Source organism: Gallus gallus, chromosome 1, assembly GCF_016699485.2.
Source record: "Gallus gallus isolate bGalGal1 chromosome 1, bGalGal1.mat.broiler.GRCg7b, whole genome shotgun sequence".
Taxonomy (NCBI): domain Eukaryota; kingdom Metazoa; phylum Chordata; class Aves; order Galliformes; family Phasianidae; genus Gallus; species Gallus gallus.
Window position 1 is genome coordinate 144,702,055 of NC_052532.1, and position 22,318 is coordinate 144,724,372.

The window sequence follows — 22,318 nt, forward strand, 5'->3', positions numbered from 1 at the left end:
TACAATGTGTGGAACATAACGACTGCCCTGGAGAATATGGGACTGGAAGGAACTACTTGGATTGCTGTCAAGTATTGATTCTTTTCCCTTTTTAATCAATGTTTCTACGTATTATTATACCGTATTTGAGTTAGAAATGTAATCCTGAGATGTGTTAACTAGCTAGATGTAAGGGAAAAATGCTAATAACTCTTGAATATTTCTTCTGAATCATTCATTACAGCATCCAAGCATTTCCCTAAGTTAGTTTGTATGGGGACAAATGTGTAGTTGACGTCATTGATCTGTTTTTCCCCTCCATTCATGCTTCCCTGAAGTCCCTTTAATTAAGAATAGTCAAATAGTCATTAAAATAATAGAAGAGAGCACTGCTATTTCCTATCAGTGACTTCATGAAGTCAGTTCTGGCAGATGGAAACTCACTACTCCAAGTGGTTACTTTTGTGTGTGAGGGAGAGGAGAAGAAATAAGGACAGTTGTCAGCATCCAGCTCCCTTGTGGTTTGCCTGAACTGAGAGCAGCACGCTGATAACATGTAGGTTAGATTGAAGGGTTTTATTTCTCACTAACTTAATTTCCCTTCATTTTTGAGTCCTTGCATGTGACATTTCTGCTTTTAAACATTAAAAAGCACAAATAGGTCAAGGAAAGAAATGTTTGCTAGTACGAACTCTGTGCTAGGCATTCTGGGAGAGAGCTTTCTTGCAGCAGATGAGGATTCTTTGTGGCTGGCAGCAGAAACTGCAGCAGTATCTTTGCAGTTTCCTTTCATCTTTGATTATGTTCTGAGGATCTTTGAAACCTGGGAGCTGTTTCCCAGACCCTCCGGAATATCTTTTCATCTCTCTTGTGGAGTACAGCGCGTGCTGAAAGCCTCTTATCTTCTTCAGCTGAGCTATCCTTTGCTTTTTATCACCCTCTGATTTTTCGGCAGCTGGATTTTTGGCAGCATTTGGCTTAAACAAATAGGATTACATTTCAGTAGCTGATGGCTCCTAGTTGAGGAACGTACTGAATGTCGGACATAATGAAGATTGTACAAAGAAATATTTCTGGAAAGCACAGGGAAATTATCCGAGCCGAGCAAAGGAAGACGACATTCTGCAAATGCAATCAGGGCTGCTAGAAATGCAAAATTCACCGGATTTGGAATGGGTTGCACTACAAGTGTGGTTCTGTTTAAAGGCATCCGAACAGTTTTTGAGAGAAACTGTGGTTATATTTGCAAACAGCAAGGGGAAAACAATGCCCTTGAATATACAGCATTCAGCTTGCCAGATGAAGATTCAGGAATATTGATTCATTCGTCTCTGGTAAATACAAACTTGTTTCAGTAATAATTTTATCTGCTAATTGAAAGCTGAACTGAATACCATGCTTATTTAATGTCTACGGTGTACAGACTCTGTATGCCTTGCCTTGATAGTATAGCATGCTAGTGCATGTATGTGACATGTAATACATGTGTGCATGCAGCTGTAACATCAAAGCTTAGGCTTCATACTCATTATGTTATCTAGATTTGTATTAATAGTGTGAACAATTTGCATAAACAGGATTGGTATAGAAGATCGTATGTTAAATCTTTCTTAACATGCTCTCAGAATGCATTTGGCACTTCACGTGGAGCACAGATAATTACATTATTTGGAAAAACTGAGGAATGCATTGCTGGGAAAATGGTAACCCGGGATTTAAGGTTTATTTTTCAGATATATTTGAATAATTTTTTCTTCTCTGGAAACATTCTGTTTCCATTTAAGTTTCTGGAATGTGTACAAGAGCATTCTAGAAGGGGAAAAAAAAAGGTTAAAGGAAGCAATAACTGTTTTCTGCACCTTCTGTGCTTTCAAAGGCTTTTTTAGGTGTTGCTTGATGCAAAGAAAACCTACTTTAAAGTGAGACTATCTTCACTGTACCCCGCAGGTTAATGACGCAGATATGCGTCATATATATTACATTTAGGCTTGAGGGGGTGGAATTGCAATAGCTAACGAGCACTGCTTGCTTCAGAATTGGATGAATTAAGGAGTTAATTATTTATTTCGATTAATTTTAGGTCACTTGTTAATTGCTAACTCACCAACAAGGTGGTTGGAATAAGAGGGGTGTGGTACCTTGAAATTTGGGCAAGCTTGTAGTGCCTGCTGGAATACCCATGCTGTACAACTGCAGTTATGGAAAGCCTTCAGAAATATCATAAAGCTGTTGCCTTTGTGCTGGTCAGCTTCGTTCTTGTTGAACTGAAAGATGAGAAAAAAGGGAGGTGTGTGTGCATGTATGCAAGTAAAACTTCGGGAAAGAATATGTGTATGTACACAGATATATACACTGCACATACACATGTGGATACATACATGTATGTACATGTTTTTGTGTGTGTGCATTTATATACATACATATATACACGCGCACACACACATTACTTAGTTTCCAGGAATGAACCTGAACTGGCTTTGGATGCTTAAAATAACCGACAGTATGTGTATTGCCTTTCATGATAGTATTCCTTTTCATAAATCCTTAATATTGTTTGCTATTACACATAAAATGGCTTCTTCTAGGTATTAGAAGCCTCTTTATGCTGTTAGACATGTTAAAGTTGGCCTCATACAGATGTCTATTAGACATTTAAGCGCTGGACAGCGACTACTTCTAATAACTTTTGCAGTCCTTTGAATTCAGGACCCAGCACCTTTATTGGCCTTCCGTTATCCAAATAGATGAGAATTTGAGAATATGATATAGAACATTGTAGTTTGGAAGTTGGAGTGAAAAATTATTTGTATTGTATAACTTTTTGGGATTTTTTTTTTTCATCTTTGTTTTGTTTGCTATTTTCTTCCAGGATTAATTTCTCTTTAATTTGGGCCTGCAGACTTGGTTTGCAAAGTAGCAAGATTAACGTTAAATATCCTTAGTCGTCCAAGTACTATTGAAGTTCCAGATCTGTTAATTGGGCTTTTTTCCTACTCCAAAAGTTATAAATGCTTTTAAATAACATAACCGGGGTCTATTTTTGATGTTTATTTGATTATATTTTTCATATAAATATTTGTATGGCTTTGTCACCTTGGTTTAGCTGAAAGTAGTTAGTGAAGATAAGTGTCTTTCCAGGATAAATAATTGAAGGGTTAGTATAGAGGATTGTGGAATTGAGGGGTCAGAATGACTTCTTGCTCACTGTACTGGATTACCGTAGTTTGTGAAAACGAAAGGTGAGTTGACAAGAAAAACTCTGGCCCTTCATTGAAAGGTGGTAGTCTTGCCAGTCACAGCTGACCCTCGCTATGGCTTCTGGTGACTCAGACTGGGAACTGTTGCTCCTGATTTACCCCTGAAGAGTGGAAAGCAGGAAAGGTACTGCAATCTTGGCAATAGTGACAAGTTATTTTACAAAGCTTATCTAAATGTATACAAATGACTCTAAAAACTTTTTTTTTACACTTTGCTGTTAGAACCTGATTTTGCCATTTTCCCCTTCCTCTAAAGACTGGTTTTCAGCAATAGAAAAGACATTGCTTCTCCCTAAGAAGCCATTCAGGGAGGTGAAGACTTGAGGAATGCAGTTCCTCAGGAGAGAAGCTGCACTCAGTGTGAAAAGGGAATGACAGTGTGTGTCACCTTCCTGTGTTTTCCTTCATTGTGGTGTTTGTTGCAACAGATGCATGTGTGGGTGTATGACTTCACCTATTTATTTGTTTGTGCTGTAGCATATATTACAGCTGCAATTTATTAACTCTGCCTTTTTGGCTGTTCCTGCTATCTGCTCTGTTTAGCTAGTTTGGATCAAATATCTCCTGATACACAGTTGTTGTCAAAACGCCAGTGAATTTCAGGGAGTTCTGTACTGTAACTACACATTGACCCTCTTGCAAAACCGGTGTTGAAGATCTGTGCAAATTTCCTGTGAGCAGAAAGTACTCAGGCAGTTCTCCTGGGAGGAAAAAAGCTCCATCCTGTGAAGAAACAAGAAGGCAGCAATAGTTCGTGTAGTGTATGCTATATGGGTTTTTTCCTATTTAACTTCTAATTCCGAGGTCAGGAAGCTGTATCTAAAGTCTTAAGTCTAATTAAAGTTTTATCTTAAGCAGTTGTGCTCTTTTGATTGCTTGAAGGAAATAAAAGATAAAATGAAGTCTGAGAATGTCCTTCTTGGGAATACAGTTTATTTTTATCCATATGAGATTACTTGAGCCTGCAATGAAAATCCCATATCATTCATACAGCAACAATTCTACCCTGTCATACACACTTTATCTTATTCTACATCACAGAGTTTGAAGGACCTCACAGGATCTCTATGTTCGTTGGGGTATAAACCAATGTTTTTGTAAGATTATAAATTTAGGCTGAGATTATGTGACTTTTAACAAGAAAATTAATGGAACTGTATTTTCTTCAAATGACCTCCCAGGCCATACTTATTTTCTGTAAATGCTGAGGAAAATACTCTCATCTGCTTAGTTTTATGGGAGGTTGAAGGGCATGAAACTTGCAAGGAATGGCTGAGGGAGTTGTGACTGCTGAGTCTGGAGAAGAAGAAGCCGAGGAGAGATTTCATTGCTCTCTAGAACTGCCTGGAAGGAAGTTGCATCTAGGAGGAGGTCTGACTCTTTTCTCAGGTGACAAGGCACAAGGAAATGGCTGCAAGTTGAGTCAGAGGAGGATTGGGTTGAACATCAGGAAGAATTTCTTCATGGAGAGGTGTCAAGCACTGGGAGAGGCTGGCCAAGAAAGTGGTGGAGTCGCCATCCATGGAGGCATTTAAGAAACGCCTAGATGTGGCACTAAGGGATGTAGTTTAGTGGTTGGGACTCAGTAGGTCAAGTTGATGGCTGAACTTGATGGTCTTGAAGGTTTTTTCCAATGTAAAAATGATTCTATGATTGTATGGCAATCAATTAAAATATATAATTCCCGTGATTTTTGTCAAATTTCAAAATTACAGTACTTAGTTTTGATTTTCCTGTGACTTTTTTTAGTCCATTCTTAGCACGATATTATGTGTTATTTCTGATGTGTTGCAGTAACTTGAAGGTAGGAGGGTGTTATTTTCTCATGACCTTTATTCTTGTAGTTGGACTGCATTTTATTTGCAATCATGGTATGATCAACAAATATCTAGGAGGGATATGTTATTCTACTGTTTAGGGCCTAAACAACTGTTTACAATGGTAGATAAAGATGAAAAACGAGCATGGGTGAATGGTGATGTGGGTGTAAGAAAACCAACAAGAATTAGAAGTAGCTTTGCTAATAAGCTGTTGACATGTTGAGTGAGCTAAGAGGGTAGCTGGCTGTACTGGTTAGGCCAACGGAGAAGACATAACTTCTGAAGTGACACAGGCTGAGCTGATGGGCTGTAATTTTCTTTTATATGTCTGAATATTGCAGAAAGCACCTCTATTTATGCTTGAGGTTTTTTTTTTTTTTTACTGAGTTTCCTTTCCATGTCATACTCAACACTGCTGTTTCTCCCCTGAAATTTTACAAAATGTTAGTTAAAGCTATTTAGTAACTAAGTGTGTGCAGGATGTGGCCTAATAATTTAAATAGTTTTAAAATTTTATTAAACCTGTTGTGGAAAAAAACCATTAATTTGAATAACAGTCATTACATTTGTACTTAGAAAATTTCCAAGAAGAAATGCAGGGCATTTTGGAATAGTGTCCAGCTTTAAAACAGAGAGATTTGGGTGTTTTCTGGAAACAGAACCAGCAACCTCCTGTTAGAGTAACTGTAGTTTCTTAGTCCATGTAACCTGTTGGCTTTACAGCAGCAGCATCATTAGGCCTTATTGAATTTCTGTGGGGCTGCAGTTTCTGAGCTGCTCATGAGTCATTTTGTTGATAATGAACCGGGACATCTTTGAAGTATACCCAAGTCTGCACATTGGAAGATTGATTAATGACAGCAGACAGCTGTGTCATTCTGGAAATAATCTCCACAGTAGTCATTTAAATTGGAAATATTTTGATTTCAGACTAATATTAAATTACTTTTCGGAAGTGATTGTTTTCTTAATTTAACATACAATGTGCTTATAAGGTTCATTACTAAAAGGTCTGATGTGTTTGCTGGCTGACTTAACAAATGAGTACCAACTTTTTCCTTTAGAGTGGAAAAGTTCAATGGAAACAAAGTAGGAATATAGAAAAGAGGAGGCTGTAGGGAAGTGAGACTGAGTGAGTGGAATTTTTTTTTGTTTCTTTTTTTGTGTGTTTGTTTTTTATGTGCTTGAACAGCTTAAGCAGCAATTCCCTTGTGGTGTGCAGGTAATTTGTGTGGCTGAGTCTGTTAGGCTGCTGTCATATCATGCTTAAGCTTGCAATTGTATTAAAATTAGCTTTTATCCATCAGCACTCAGAGCACTAGACCTCATTAGACCTCTTAATAAGGAAGAAACAGACCTGTCTGATTGCAACATCTTAACTGCTCCATAGCTTTTCTTGTGTCCCTTCTATGAGAACACTTTTTAATCTCCTTTCATCTTTCTGCTTTAGGTAATGAAAATCTAGTATCTCATGTGTTAACACGTAGTTTTGGCTAAATCTTGTGAATGGATCTTGTAGAATTTTTCAGGTTTTTTTTTTTTTTCCTCATAGAATCACTCAGGTTGGAAAAGACCTTAAAGATCATCAAGTCCAACCACAACCTAACCATAGTACCCTAACTAACAACCCTCCACTAAGTCATGTCCCTGAGCACCACATCCAAACGGTTTTTAAACACATCCAGGGATGGTGACTCAACCACCTCCCTGGGGAGCCTATTCCAGTGCTTAACAACCCTTTCTGTAAAGAAGTGTTTCCTAATATCCAACCTGAACTTACCCTGGCACAACTTGAGGCCATTTCCCCATGTTCTGTCACTACTGGGAAGAGACCAACCCTGCTCTCTCTGTAAGCACCTTTCAGATATTGGAAGAGAGCAATAATGTCTTCCCTCAGCCTCCTTTTCCCCTGGCTAAACAGCCCCAGTTCCTTCAGTCTCTCCTCATAGGGTATATTCTCCAAGCCCTTCACAAGTCTTGTTGCCCTTCTTTGGACCTGCTCCAGCACTGCAATGCTTTTTCTGTACTGAGGTGCCCAAAACTGAACACAGTACTTGAGGTGAGGCCTCACCAATGCCAAGTACGGGGGGATAATTACTTCCCTGTTCCTGCTGGCCACACTATTTCTGACACAAGCCAGGATGCCATTGGCCTTCTTGGCTGCCTGGGCACACTGCTGGCTCATATTCGGCTGACTGTCCATCAGTACACCAAGGTCCCTTTCCATCAGGCAGCTTTCCAGCCACTCCTCCACAAGCCTGTAGGGTTGCCTGGGGTTGTTGTGACCAAAATGCAGGACCTGACACTTGGCCCTATTGAAACTCATACAGTTTGCTTTGGTCCATCGATCCAGTCTATCCAGGTCCCTCTGTAGTGCCCTTCTCTCCTCTCCCCTTTTTAAAAACCTTTCTTTAGACTCTTAAGAGAATACTTGAATTTCCAAATGTAGTATTTCTAGCCTTTCAGCAGGAACAAATTCATTGAACGCATCGTTCCTGAAACAAATGAAAGTGTTTAAAAGATGTCTGTGAGAAGTTTGTTAGACATAGGTTAGCCAGCACTCAGCGCTTGTTGGCATGCAGAAGCTTAAACACTGTATAATCAGGAAAAGGTATTGAAGACTGAGGATGAAATCTGGGGATAGTTGTTCAGAGTCTATATATGTAAGTTATTGTTCGTCCATAACGAGATAGATGCTTTTATCTGCTTGTTCAGCCTGAGCCAAAAAAAAAAAAAAAAAAAGTTTGATTTGAAAGCAGCATCAGGAGATCTTGGGAGAGCTGAATATCCTGCTTTTAAAGCTGGAGTTAAACAAACAAACTCCACAAAAACTTTAAAGCATGAGTGTCGAACCTTTTGGCTTGCTTGAGATGCATGGAGTGATGGAGTGAAGAGGAATTGTCTCAGTGCACAAATAAAATCACAGAATGGCCTGGGTTGAAAAGGACCACAGTGATCACTGAGTTTCAACCCTCCTGCTATGTGCAGGGTCACCAACCACCAGACCAGGCTGCCCAGAGCCACATCCAACCTAGGTGAAAAAATATATATAGTTAATGTATACAAGTAACACAACTTCTTAAAAATATATATTTTTAGTTAAAATGCAGGAGGCCAATGGAAATTCAAAACTAGTGGGATATTTAACCTTGTTGTTGTGAAACTAATAAATGTGTTAAGTTATTTTATGGAATAACAGAAGCCAAAGTTAAATAATTAAATTGGAAAACTTACATGTCTGCTTAATAACAAAAAACGTCTTCACGGGCACACCACATGCAGGTAGGTTGGAATATTAATAACAGTCACCGTGTTTTACTTGCCGTGAGGTACAAGCACATGGAACGTATAGCACGTATAAGCTGCAATTCAGCTGAGTGTGTGGTGGGCATGAGAGACAGTACTGCATTGTACCCTTCCCCTCTGCAGCATTCTGTTGTCACTTTTGCAGTCCACACTCAAGCTACATGCTAACAACTTGTGAAAAATATTGCTAAAAAATCACATAGTAATGTTACAAGTATACATTCTTGTGGGGCCACCTGTGTCTCACAGGCCATAGGTTGGACACGTATGCTTTAAAGCCTTATATGAACTTGAGTAATAGGAATGAGACTTCTGCAGTGGAAACAATGCAATTTTGTTTTTGAAATCAGAGTCTAGAGCTAGTGAACACTGAAAAGGAGTTAACGTTTCTGTTTTTTGTTGTTGTTTTAACCAATTAATACTACCATGTGCTTTAGGAACAGCCTGAAATATGCATTTCAGCCATCTACAAATGCAGTTGTCCTCTTCTGGCATGAAATTAGATGCGTTTACGGTCAAGTTGGGAGGAAGCTAAGAAACATAAGGAGCATAAGAAACAATCAAGTTTTCCCTGAAAAAAGAAGGAGCTCTGCTAAGATGACATAAAGTGAATCTGCCACTGGCAAATTGAGCAAGTGCACCTTAAATTGATACTTCACAGACTATTAATAGTGTGCAAAAGTACAACATAAATAAGACTTTTATTAATAAAACTTACTTCTGATGGAGATGTTTCCTTTGTGGTATCTCAGCATCTTTGTCCTGTCAAGGCTATGTGAATATCTTCTCGAAAATAGTGTTTTGAGAGTAACTTTAACTGTAATCTAAAATTTGAGATTTGTGTGACTCATATTGGTGTACAGATGCTTCCCTAAAAAGGTACTGGAAGGACTGTGATACTAGTTAATCCAGAATGGGCTTAATTCTTGCTTTACTGAGTGTGACCTAACCATAGAAAATCAGTGAATTTGGATTATTTTAATTAGAAGGTCGACTACTTGAAAAGTTACATAGAATCTTACTATGTAACATACATAGATATATTACGTAGCATACACATATTTTACAGAATGTAATGAGGGCTATGGAACTTGATATGCTGAGGGAGACCCAGGGAACTTGAAGCCAGTCAGTCTCTCCTCTATGCCCTATATCTATCATGGAGCAGATCTTGCTAAAACTGTGTTCGAGCTCATGAAAAACAGAGACAATTTTCCACAGCCAACATAGCTTCAGTAAGGGCAGTTCATGTCTGATAAATCTGGTGGCCTTCTACAGTGAGATTACAGCAGTGAGTCATAGAATCACCAAGGTTGGAAAAGACCTCCAAGATCATCTAGCCCAGCTGTTCACCTACAACTAATATTGCCCACTAAACCATGCCCCTTACTAGGCATTTCTTGAACATCTCCAGGGGCAGCGAATCAACTGTTTCCCTGGGCAGCTCATTCCAGCACCTGACCACTCTTAGTAGAGCAGAAATTTTTCCTAATATCTAACCTAAATGTCCCCTGGCACAACTTGAGGCCTTTTCCTGTTATTCTATTGCTAGTCACCTGGGAGAAGAAGCTGGCCCCCACCTTGCCACAACCTTCTTTCAGGTCATTGTAGAGAGTGATAAGGTCTCCCCTGAGCCTCCTCTACTCCAGACTGAAAAATTCCAGTTCCTTCAATTGCTTCTTATAAAACTTGTTCTTCAGTCACTTCACCAGCCTTGTTGCCCTTCTCTGAACACACTCCAGTGCCTCGATGTCTTTCTTATAGTGAGAGGCCCAAGACTGAATATAGTAGTCAATGTGTGGCCTCTCCATAGCTGAGTACAGGGAGATGGTCACCTTTGTGCTCCTGCTGGCTATGCTATTTCTTATACAAGCCAGGATGCCATTGGCCTTCTTGGCCATCTGGGCCCACTGCTGGCTCACGTTCAGCCGGCTGCCTACCGGCTCCATGTCCATTTCCCCTGCGCAGTCTTTCAGCCACACTGGCACAAGCCTGTAGCATTACCTGGGGTCACTGTGACCAAAGTGCAGGACCCAGCATTTGGTCTTGTTAACTCTATCTCATTGGCCTCAGTCTAGTAATCCAGCCTGTCCAGATCTTTCTGAAGGGCCTTCCTAACCCCAGGCAGATCAACTCTTTCTCTCAGCCTGGTGTCATTTGCAAACTTACTGGGGGTGCACTCAATCCCTTGATCCAGGTCATCAATAAAGATATTAAACAGGACAGACCCCAGTACTGACCCCTGAGGAACACCAATTGTAACCGGTCATAGCTGGATTTAACTCCATTCACCACCATTCTCTGGGCCCGGCCCTCCAGCCAGTTCTTTACCCAGCAAAGAGTGTACCTGTCCAAGTCATGGGCTGCCAGCTTCTGCAGGAGGATACTGTGGGAGGCGGTGTCTAAGGCTTTGCTGAAGTCTGGGTAGAGTACGTCAACAGCCTTTCCCTCATCTACCAGATATGTCACTTGATCAAAGGAGGAGATCAGTAGTGAATGAGGGAAGTGCAACTGACATCGTTTACCTGGATTTGCACAAAGCATTTGATGCTGTCTCACGTGACATCCTTGTCCCTGAATTGAAGAGATGTGGATTTGATGGATGAACTATTTGGTAGATAAGAAATTGACTGGATAATCGCACTCAGAGTTGTGCTCAATGTTGAAGTGAACTAGTGACAAATGTTCTTTGTTGGTTGGTATTGGCACTATTTAGCATCTTTGTCAGTGATATGAATGGTGGGATTGACTGAAAGGAGCAAGTTTGTGGACAACACCAAGCCGTGTGGTGTGGTTGACGTACTGGAGGGAAGGAAAGACATTCAAGGGGACCTTGATAGGCTTGAGAGGTAGGCCCATTTGAACATGTTGAGGTTCAACAAGGCCAAGTGCAAGGTCCTAAGCTGGAGCAATCCTGAGCACAGTTATAGAGTGGGCAATGAGTGGATTGAGAGCAGTCCTACAGAGAAGGACTTGGGATATTGGCAGACAAAAAACAGAACGTGGGCTGGCAACATGCATTTGCAGCCCAGAAAGATGACTGTATCCTGGGCTGCATCAAAAGACAAGTGGCCAGCAGGGTAGGGGAGATGATTGTCCCTCCTGTTCCACTCTCATGAGAACCCACGGCCTGTACTGTGTTCAGCTCTGGATCCCCCAGCACAAGAAAGATGTGGAACTGTTGGAGAGCATCCAGAGGAGTTCACAAGGGTGATCAGAGGACTGAAGCGTCTCTCCTACAAAGACAGGCTGAAGGAGCTGGGGTTTTTTAGCCTGTAGAAGAGAAGTCTTCAGGGAGATCACATCGTGGCCTTCTAGTACGTAAAGGGTGTCTACAGGAAAACTGGAGAAGGCCCCTATAAGGAAGAATAGTGATAGGACAAGGAATAGCTTTAAACTAAAAGATGGTAGTTTTAGGTTTAAGGAGAAAATTCTTCACTATCGAGGAAGGTGAGGAACTGGAACTGGCTGCCTGAAGAAGCTGAGCAACTTCATCTAGTGGATGATGCCCCTGTGTATGACAGGGAGGTTGGAACTAGATGGTTTTTAAATCCCTCCCAACCCAAACCATTCTTTGGCCATTCCTGGAAGGAATGAGTCTTTCTTACTGACTTTTTTGTGACCTTTTTTATTTCATCTGAATGTAATGTGTATGGCAAGGAACTGCCGGGTGAACTGTGAGCTATATTCCATCTGCTGTCAGCTTACTGAGCCTTTCTCTTGAACGTTTCAGTATATTTTTCCAGGACAAATACATATCTGTTAATCATTTAAGAAACTTCGCAGCTCTCAGATGCATATAGTTACAAGACTGAATCTTCCACTGACTTGCAAAATGCTATGCTTTTAACACAGCTGCAAGGCAGGATGCCAAGTGGGGGAGGGCAGTGCTAGTGTATCTCTTACTGATACAGATGACAGCTAGAAAGATTGGCTTTTAATAGTGATAATCATTCTACTTCAGTGGATCTGATTTTCATATGAACTAGTGTCCTAAAACCAGATCTAACCAACCAACCAAAAGCCCCCATACAAGAAAACTACAGGAGAATGAAGCATCAAAACATCATTAGCAGTCCATCCTTCCTTCTGTTTTTTGGAAGTTATTTGTTAAGAGGTTATATATATTATATTGTTAAGAGGTGCTGTGAGCTATGGGGGCTTTTAAAGATCCCCAAAAGAGTGGAGGGGAGATATGGAGTTCTGGTGAATTCTCTTATTTTCAAATGGATAGGATCTACAAACTTAAAGCAGGATTATTCTTTCCCCTTCTCCCCTCGGTCCTCTGTTGCTACAGGTTAAGCAACAGTTCTTTCCTTAAAGGAGCTGACAGAGATGAGTTTGACTGTAATGATAACTGGTGGATATAGTGAACGCTGATGTTGGCCACAAAGTGGGAATTATTAGAATCTGAATTAGAGTAGTTCAGTTGAAAGGCACCTACACTGAGTTCAGTTTAGTCATCTTGATACAGATTGTAAATGGGACCTAAAGCTAAAGAAGTGTCCCTAAGCTACTCCATTTTTTATCTGTTTTTGCAGTGACACTGCATAGGCATCCTTTCTTCCATCGAAGTTCAGAGAAAATGCCCATTCTCTTCATTACTGTCTCTTCATTAAGTGATATTTTACATTAGAAAAGTCAGCGCTTGGAATGAAAAGTGGTTGAAAGAATTAGAGTGTGTATGTAGAAAACTTGTCTTTTGAGCAGTAACTTTGCTGGATGAAACACTGAGATATCTTGGGAATACTGAGGACTCCTTTTACCCATGTAATTTTGTCATTACGTGAGTAACTCCTTCAGGGAAAGTGATGCAAGAAGGGAGCCAAATATTCGACACTTGAAAGTAATATGAAAAGTACTGTTGGTAAAACCACCATGGAAGGTAAAGTTCTTCAAGCGACTGTGTTTTTAAAGGGATGAAATGCATTGTTTCCATAGCAGTCTGGATTATTTTTCAGGTAGGTCTCTATTAGCTAGTAATTTCCTACAATTCTGGGAGTTGCTTTGGAAATGCAGTGAAATAACTTTTGTACAGTGACAATCTCTTTGTATTTGTGTTGTTGTGTTAACCAGAAGAAACTCTTTTTAGAGGCACGGTGTTTTTAACTCTTTATTAGTGAGGTTTTGGAAGTGCCTTGTGCATAATAAGGCTGTGCATTTCTGGTCTCAGTGAAGTATAATCACAACACATCTCAATGAAACAAATTCCTGTTCGGCAGCTGCATCCTCAAGTAGTGGTATAATTTAGTCTAAGCTGTGCTGTACTTCCGTTTTCTGAGAACAAAAGGAGCTGGTGCAATATAAAAGTGTAACTAAGTGTTCTGGAGCTATTGTCTAACTTGACTTAGTCAGGAAGATCTGTTTTTGTAAATTGAAGTAAACTGCTCATTTCCTTCTTTTAACTCTTAAATGAGCTCTGTAGAGCGTTGATGTCTAGGGTGCCTAAGTGTTAAAAAGGCTGCTTAAAAAGAAAGTGTGTTGGCCTTAATTCTAGAGAATTACTAATTAATTAAAGAAGAAGAGTTACAGGAAATCATGATTATCTTGATTAATATTAAGTTAACTGTACTGTCTCTTTCTGTAGACTCGTTGGAAATGCGCAAGTGTTGTGGATGGGGTGGGCAGACTGTTGGTCAGACTCTTGGTCACAACTGCTGTAAGCTGAAGTAAGAATATCTTACTCAGGTGTGAGAGCTGAGAGAATGGCAGTGGAGAAGAGGAAGAGAAGGGAATAACAGCATTTTAAGTTAGGCCTTAAGAGTAAGAAATGTGTTCCTGAAGCTGTGCCTTCCTACAAATACTAGTCAAAAAAGAGAGTATTTGAGCTTCCCTACAGGTTGATCTGCTTTCTTCATATTAAGGTGACTTTTTTTTTCTGTAAGAGATAAAAATTGATGTCAAGTTAAATTTAGGATGTCACTTGTACTGAAGTGACATAATTAATTGCACAAGGAAGTGGAGCAGAGGTAAGAACTGAATGAAAGTAGTGGCTTAGTTTCCAAAACTGTCTTGTTGCATAAATGGACAGGGAATCTAAATTAGGGGCGTACTTCACTTTGAAACTGAATCATCTCTCAGATGTGTTCTTTGTAGGTAAATACAGCCACTGAGGTTTGCACATTTGGAGTTTGTAACTTGTCAGTGTTGAAAAGGAGCAAAACGAAAACCAAAATGTCTCTTTCAACCCAAAGAACATAGTTCATCAGTTCACACTGCTTCAGGAGGAGTTTAGCGTACAATGGTGCATTAAAACTACTACATGAGGGTGCTTTGTTAGTTGAACCTTCAGAATTACCAAAACAGTTAACTAAGCTGCTTACAAAATTGCTTTGCTTTTTGACTAAAGAGCTGTGCAACAGTGGTCCTGATAAATCACTGCCTCTTACTTTGGGAGTGTGCGTCTGCTGAGCAGTAGAACCATAGAATGGCCTGGGTTGAAAAGGACCACAATGATCATCAAGTTTCAACCCCCCTGCTATGTGCAGGGTCACCAACCACCAGACCAGGCTGCCCAGAGCCATTACCTATGAGTAGTGGTAAAGCACGAGATTGTGTTGGTACACAAAAGCGAAAGTGAAGCACGACTTGAGTTCATATTACAGTTAAGTCTGGAGTTGGAAGATACCGACCACTACGTGCTGTCTGGTCTTGAGTCATGAGGCCAAGAGATGCTTCTGCAAACCTTATGGGACAGGGAAGATCCTCTGCTCCATATTCTTGTGTCTTCAAAAACAACGAGGAGGCCACACAGGAGGCAAAGCCAGTAAGTGCTGGCTGACTGCTTCTCCTGGCTGCAGAGCTGAGGTTTTCTCAAGTGACCTCATTCAAGATGTGTAAAGATTTTGTTGCATTGTCTTCTCAGTGTTTTCTTGGCAATTGGTGATCAACATCTGAAATGCCGGAGGGTTCCAAAGAGGGAGGAATGAACTGACAGAGCACAAGTGTGTGAGATAGGAACGAACTAACTGGCCTGAATGAGTGGAGGGACTGAAGGAGCCCCCACCCCCCTCAGAAATCAACTTTTCTCTTTGGGGCATTGGTCCTAAGGTGCGTACCTGATCAGAGGCTGGCTGGTGATAGTACCTCCGTAAGTGACGCTAGTATCAAAAAACAAAAGCAAAACAACTTTACACTTCTAAAGTGTAGAAGGAAATTTTACAATAAATATATTTCAAATTACCACGTCCTTCATTTTATAAGCGCTGTATAAGGCTTGGACTGTTTCACACGGTCATTTTAGAAATGGACGTTCTCTTTTGTGTTTGATTCAGAACTGTAAGGCATGAAAACGGATCCACCTTCTTTTTTTTTCCCCCCGGAGGAATACAACGTGCTTGGGGGCTGGCCTTTGTCTGTCATGCATTCCCACCATGACAGATTTAGCAAACTGCAGCCGAGAAGTTAGACTAGTTCATACTTTCTGCTGCTTGTGTTGGGAGAAAGCTATTGTTTTCACTGGATCACTGGCATGGTAATTATTTTGATGCCAAAACGCGGACAGTTTTGCTATTCTTCCTATTTCCAATCAAAGAATGCAGGCAAGGACAAACAGAAATCCTAAAAAAGACCTTATTATAGAGTCTCCGCAGCAGCGCAAGGATGCAGGTCTTTGTGAAGCAGAAGCGGACAGTCCTGTGGTTGTACTGGTAAGAGCTGTTTGAAAGAGCTGTCTCTACCCTCCAGTAATTTCAGCTCTGTTGGAAAAGCTGCTTAATTTGCTATCGATGAGAAGTTGCAGTGCGCTTACTTGTGTAGGTGCATTTCAGTTTTGTATTCTGTACTTTGTGTATTGCTTGCCTTCATTAATTTTCACAGTTCTGGTTCAACGCTCTGGTTTCCTCACAGTGTGATTTTGGACTTGTATTTTCTTCCTAGCTGCTTTTCAGTGTCTATTGTGCCTAGTGCAGCTGTAGAGTACTTCAAACCTAGTGTGAATACTACTCGCATTTCAAAATCCATTCCAGCAGTTGAAGTATACCTGAACTCTCTAAAGACTGTGCATGTAATGGTTAAATTTTATTTAAACTTTCCAAGTTCTGTGTCAATTCAGGTGCACTTAAGCTAAGGGTGTATTTCTCAGTGTCTTCAGTGCACATTGTTTGGGAATTTAAAGTAACTGCAAGTGAGGGGGAAGGGGATATTCCTGTATGTAAAGGAGATAATCAAATGAAATCTATATATATGTATTGCTACACTAGTTCTGTTGGAGTTGTAATAGTACAGCAAGAGAATGTAGTAAGCAAACAGTAATGTATCCACCAGCTGACTGCAGCGGGGGCAATAAACCTCTTCAACCAACAGAGGAGGGTTGTTAAACATGCATCGGTAGAAAGAGGCACGTAAATCATTCTTACTAAAATTCCAATTTTACTTAATGGTATCTCATACCTAATTGGTGTGTAAAAGGCTGAAAGTCTCCTCTTTCTGTGTCTGACTGTAGTCGAATTTAGTGGGAGCTGTGATCCCAACCCATGTCCCCCAGCCCTGATTTAAGTTCCATACTATGTGCATTTAAAGCTCAAGCATTTTGGCATACGTACTGATGTACATCTGCAGCTTTATGGGAATTGTTACTGTACATAGCTGGAAGCTTACATGTGCGTTTGTAAGACAAAGTTTCTTTTCCTTTGCACTTTTTTTAGTGTCCCTCTACTCAGAGCAGTTGTTAGTAAAACATGTTTTTTCTGCATGGGTGTGTTCTGATTTCTGGGCCAGATTTTCATCAGTACAATATGAGCTAATCTTGTGTGCGCTTTCCTGGCTTTGGAATGTTTAACTTTATTTAGAACTGTTTTTATTCCCCCATGAATACTCTGAGAGGATATTTAGTGTTTCTGCAGATACGTAGAGTACTGCAGTTGTTCAGTGACTGTACGCACTTAAAAACAAGAAGAAAGAATAAGAGGTTACTGTATTTAATCATAACCGTTTACAAAGGTTATCCTTTTAACTTCCCAGATACTGCTTAATTTTAGTATTCATGGGTTCATCTACCACCAGTGTTTCACCTCTTTTTTGCTGTTTTATCAGATAGAGTGGATGCATTGGAAACAAAGGTCAATATTTTAAGGGAGAGCACTTAGTTTCCGCATAGGTCACATAAAAAATGTCTTTGCTTTTCTTCCAGTTGCTAATTTTGTCTTAATCTGTTATATATATAGACAAGTGTATACATGGCGTATAATTACAGAAGGTATGATATCCATTTTTGCTTTTTTGGGGGGAGGGTTGTAGATGAAATGGTACGAGGACACGCTGCACTGCGTGCACTGCCCTCGTACATCAGACATCCTGCGATTCTCTACCTATTGCTCTGCTGTCCTTCCTGCATCGATGCTCAATAGCAAGGTGAATTAAGTCAGCCTTCTATGAAAAGTGTTTATAAAGAAAAAAAAAAAAGCCTTAAGTTTTTAACCAAAACTTTTCATTCCCTGGTTAAGTCTCCTCTAAAATATTAATCTTCTTACTGTGTTTTTTCCCCCAAGAATGATAGAGAACACACTAAGTTCAGATAGTGGAATCATATGCTATTTTCAGTGAGCTGAAGTGTGTCTGCACTCTTGTTTTCCTGTGGTTTGAGTTAGATCATGTCATGTATTTACTTTTGAGGTGCACAAGCAAGAAGAGCCTATGGAAAAAGCATGTAGATTTTCTGGGTGGTGCCCTTTCTTGGGCTGAGCTATTGTTCCACTGCCTGTTGTAGAAGTCACCAGATTAGTATGCCTGCTGCCGAGCTGCACTTTGATAGTAATTCACAAGCAGTAGCTGCTTATCAAATCAGGAGATGTTTCTGGGAAGCCTGAACCACTTCTTGGAAATAAACTGGAAGTACAAAGTGTAAGGTGTGTGAGTCTCACAGAGCAGCGCCTAAGTGTAAATCCATTGTTAGAAGTTTCTGTGCTGATTGGAGAACTTAACAGGGCACAACACGCTTATGTTGTGTCTGAAGGTAAACAAAATTACAGAGGAGGCTAGAAATCAAATAACTGGAACTGGATCTGTATTAAAAATGTGACATAAATACTGGCAATTCAGAAGCTCTGATCAAAATGGTTGGATTCTGAAAGATGTTCTTGGTTTTAAATGGACCCAAACCATCAGCTGAGTACATCTGATGGATGAAACACAGTAATTTAGACTATGCTCATTGCATTTTGGAAAAGCTCACTGTTTTCTGTGACAGCTCTCTTATGACAATAGAATGAGAGTTTTTAGACTTTCTATTTAAACAAACAAGAAGAAACATTTTTTGCACAGTGTTTCCTTAAAAAAACAATGATTAAAGCTTGTACAACTGTCTATTCTTTGTATGGGTGGTTCTTTGTAGCTCGAGTAAATACTTCTGGTCCATTTACGTCAGCATGAGAACAGGTGACTGGAAGAGTGCATTTTGTTCTTTCACATCTCACAGGCATGATGTTCGAGCAGATTAGATTTTTTTAATGTGGCTTTTGTGACAGCTGTTCTAAAATGCTTCCTATTTCTGATAAATTTCCATGCCAGTAGGACACTGGCAAAAACGGAGTGATGCAGTGCAGATCCTTTCCTCTGTTTTGTCGTCGTCAAACACGTCAATGGCTGGCTCGAGCTGTGGACACCATGAAACCTTGTGCTCCTAGCATTATCTTAGATGACTGAAATAAAACCATTGCTCGTTGCAAATCAATAGGAAAAATTAAGTCTGGTTTGTGAGACGTGGTTTTGCAGTCTTGACCAGGCTGTTCTGTGTGTGTCAGCAGGTCCGTAAGTCTTATTCAGTAACACTGCACAAGCCTAGTATCTTATATATTACGTGCAGTAACAGACTAGGCAAATCTTTTTTTTTCTGAAAGAGAGCTTGAGAGAGAATCTGCTTCCTTATGATGTTTTATGTCTGGCTAAACGCCAAGTTAGTGTGCTGTTTATTGTTTTCTTTTTCGTATCTGCTTTAAGCTGATAAAACATCCTCTTCCTTTTGAATCTGACAAATGACTAAGAAAGAAACGCGTGGCTCTGGAGAAACTTGGAGAAGGAAAGTCTTCAAGAGGTTTTATGGAAACAATTATTTCTGTGTCAAGTGCTTTGCTGTTTAAATGGGGAGGTGGTGGAGCTACATCAGTGTCCCATTGACTTAGAGGAGAGATGTGTGTTCAGGACATCAGCTGCAGAGAGTTTTAGGTTCTTTAAAAGCTTGTATTAAAGTAGGAATTTGTTTCTCATCTTGCGTTTGCTTCACATAAGCAAAATGGGAGCAAAGCTAATTTATTTCTGAAGGTAAAGCAAACTACGGAGGAGGCAAGAAGTCAAGTAACTGGAACTGTGTCTGTATTAGAAACCTAACATAAATACTGGCAATTCAGAAAGTCTGGTCAAAAATGTTTGGGCTCGAAATGTGTTCTTGTTTTTAATGGACCTGAACCATCAACTTAACATCTGATGAATAATGCAATGCTTTGTGATTTAGACTGTTCAAGTTTTTTTGAAAACTCTACATCATCTTTGAATTTTCCTTTTAAATTGTACTTTTTATTTTTAAATTCACACTTTGGCATTTTGTTTTGATGCTGTGAAGCAGGGAATTGTGAGTGGGATTCCTCACTACAACAAAGACATTGGGCTACTGAAGCATGTAGAAAGAAGGGCAGTGAAGGTGGTGAAGGGTCTGGACCAAAAGTCTTAAGAGGAGTGGCTGGGGGAACTGAGTGGGGGTTGACCTCTTCTCCTGTGTAAGTATCATAGAATCGCTAAGGTTGGAAAAGACCCACAGGATCATCCAGTCCAACCATTCGCCCTTCACCAATGGTTCTCGCTAAACCATGTCTCTCAACACAACATCTGAACGCTCTTTGAACACCACCAGGCTCGGTGACTCCACCACCTCTCTGGGCAGCCCATTCCAGTGTCTGACCACCCTTTCAGAGAAGTAGTATTTCCTAACGTCCAGCCTGAATCTTCCCTGGTGCAGCTTGAAGCCATAAGTAGTTACAGGGTGAGTGGTAAAGGCCTCAGGTTGCACTAAGAGGGGTTCAGTTTGGACATTAGGAAAAATTCCTTCTCTGAAGGAGTGGTCAGGTGCTGGAATGGGCTGCCCAGGGAAGTGGTGGATTCATCGACCCTGGAGGTGTTCAAGGAACGTTTAGATGTTGCTCTAAGGGACATGGTTTAGTGGGAAATATTGGTAGTAGGTGGGCGGTTGGACTGGACAATCCTGGAGGTCTTTTCCAACCTCTTTCTGTGACAGGCAGAGACCTGATTTCAAGACGGAGTAACGTTTCTGAGGCATTATGTGAAACTGTTTCAGCTCAATTTTTCAGTTTACAGTATTGATCTGCACCAAAATGTAGATAAAGTTTTAACAGCTGTTGCCATAATGCGTAGTATATGTGTGTTTTTATCATGTAATTCTTCATAAATACAAAGAATTTGGTGATTTATATTCACAACTATTTAAAGCTGTTCTAAGTTTAGTTAGTAAAAATAATGAGGCTCACCTTCCTCTGAGTTTCTGTAGTTTTTACTTTGGAACGTGTTTAAAATGTGAAGTCAGTGCAGAAAGAATAAAATTGTGTGATCAAAAAGGCCTCCATTGCTGGAGAATTCATTCTAAAAATAAATAAAGGTTTTGGAGTGCATAGAATTCAGAATTCTATCTAAGCCTTTGTTACCATCTGACCAGTGAACAGAATGCTTGGCAGGGTAAGCAAAGATTTTTCTCTGTGCACAGCCAGCTGTAGTGCCTTGACAGCTGTACGGTGTTTAAATGTTGTATTGGTGTATGGTAACTGAAGAGAGGTACTCAGGCAACTAAGAGGAAGAAAAATTACTTATGGGGATTCTGGAAAAAAACCTATTGAGAAGGAAGAAAGTGAATTAGCCTATCCCTACTGCAGGTTATTGAATTAAAACAAACCTCAAAGCTAAGACTGTTTTAGTCTCTGCTGGACCCAGATCAGGGTCCTCTGGACAGTATGAAGCAAAATTTAAATATTTTTGTTAATAGTGGAAAATATACAGATGTTTATTGTGCACCTTACTGTGTTTGGGGGAAATAATGATTACTTCTCTGGGGCAAATAGCTTGCTTTTCTGTGTAAGGGTTGCTGTTACCCATATGATATCATGTGACTACATTTCTGAATACTCTCAGGTTTTGGTGTAGAAGAAATCAAGTTTTGCCAGTATTTTAAGAGCTATTTCTTACAATGGCCAACAGTTTGTAATTTATCTTCATTGTATACCTGAATTTCTTATATTTTTTTTCTTCTTCTTCTAGGCAAAACCAAAACTCATAGAACCAATAGACTACGAAAATGTCATTGTTCAGAGGAAAACACAGATTTTGAATGATGCTTTACGTGAGATGCTACTGTTCCCCTACGATGACTTTCAGGTAATTTAATACCCTGTCCTCCACCTTTTAAAAATCAGATTTTTAGCAGCAGTAGTCATGAGAATTTCGTATCTCTTTGTTATTTAATATTCTCTAGCTTTAAAAAAAAAAGGAAGAAGTATTTACCATTAGTCCCTTTATACTGCTCAATTATTCTGTCAGGTTATAGTTGAAGAAATAGCACACTTTCTTCATCTATTCAGATTATAACTCAGCAATCTTAACTGCTTTTTGAAGTAGGCGATCAATCACTTCTAGATGGTTTCACCCCTTTCTGGAGTAGGAAATCGTGTGGTGTTTGTTCAAAAAAAGGATCTGCTTTTTGTCATGGTTTAACTTTTGAAGAGATTTTTTTCCCTTCATAGCAGTGAAGAGCAGGAGTCTGTTAATGCATGTTAATCCACCCAAAAAAATCCATCTTAATGCAACCCCCCCCACACCAAAAAAAAAAAAAAAAAAAAAAAAAGAATGTGGCCAGCAGGTCAAGGGAGGTGATCCTCCCCCTCTGCTCTGCTCTGGTGAGACCACATTTAGACTACTATGTCGAATTCTGGGCTTCCCAGTTCAAAAAAGATGGGGATCTGC

At 40.0% G+C, this 22,318-nt stretch overlaps 1 protein-coding gene across 20 annotated transcripts in view; it reads left to right on the forward strand.

Annotated features, from left to right (window-relative positions):
• The window catches only part of DOCK9 (dedicator of cytokinesis 9), a 118,937-nt gene that overhangs the window by 14,099 nt on the left and 82,520 nt on the right, over positions 1 to 22,318 (forward strand). For 8 of the 20 annotated variants that reach the window (XM_004938569.5, XM_004938570.5, XM_004938571.5 and 5 more), the window contains exons 1-2: positions 705 to 1,313; positions 21,617 to 21,733. In XM_004938569.5, coding sequence (XP_004938626.2) covers positions 1,152 to 1,313; positions 21,617 to 21,733 — 279 coding nt within the window. In that variant the 5' untranslated portion in view covers positions 705 to 1,151. Of the gene's footprint in view, positions 1 to 704; positions 1,314 to 15,737; positions 16,012 to 21,616; positions 21,734 to 22,318 lie in introns of those variants that run through there. The other 12 variants (XM_015274823.4, XM_015274828.4, XM_015274839.4 and 9 more) reach the window with 3 other exon arrangements.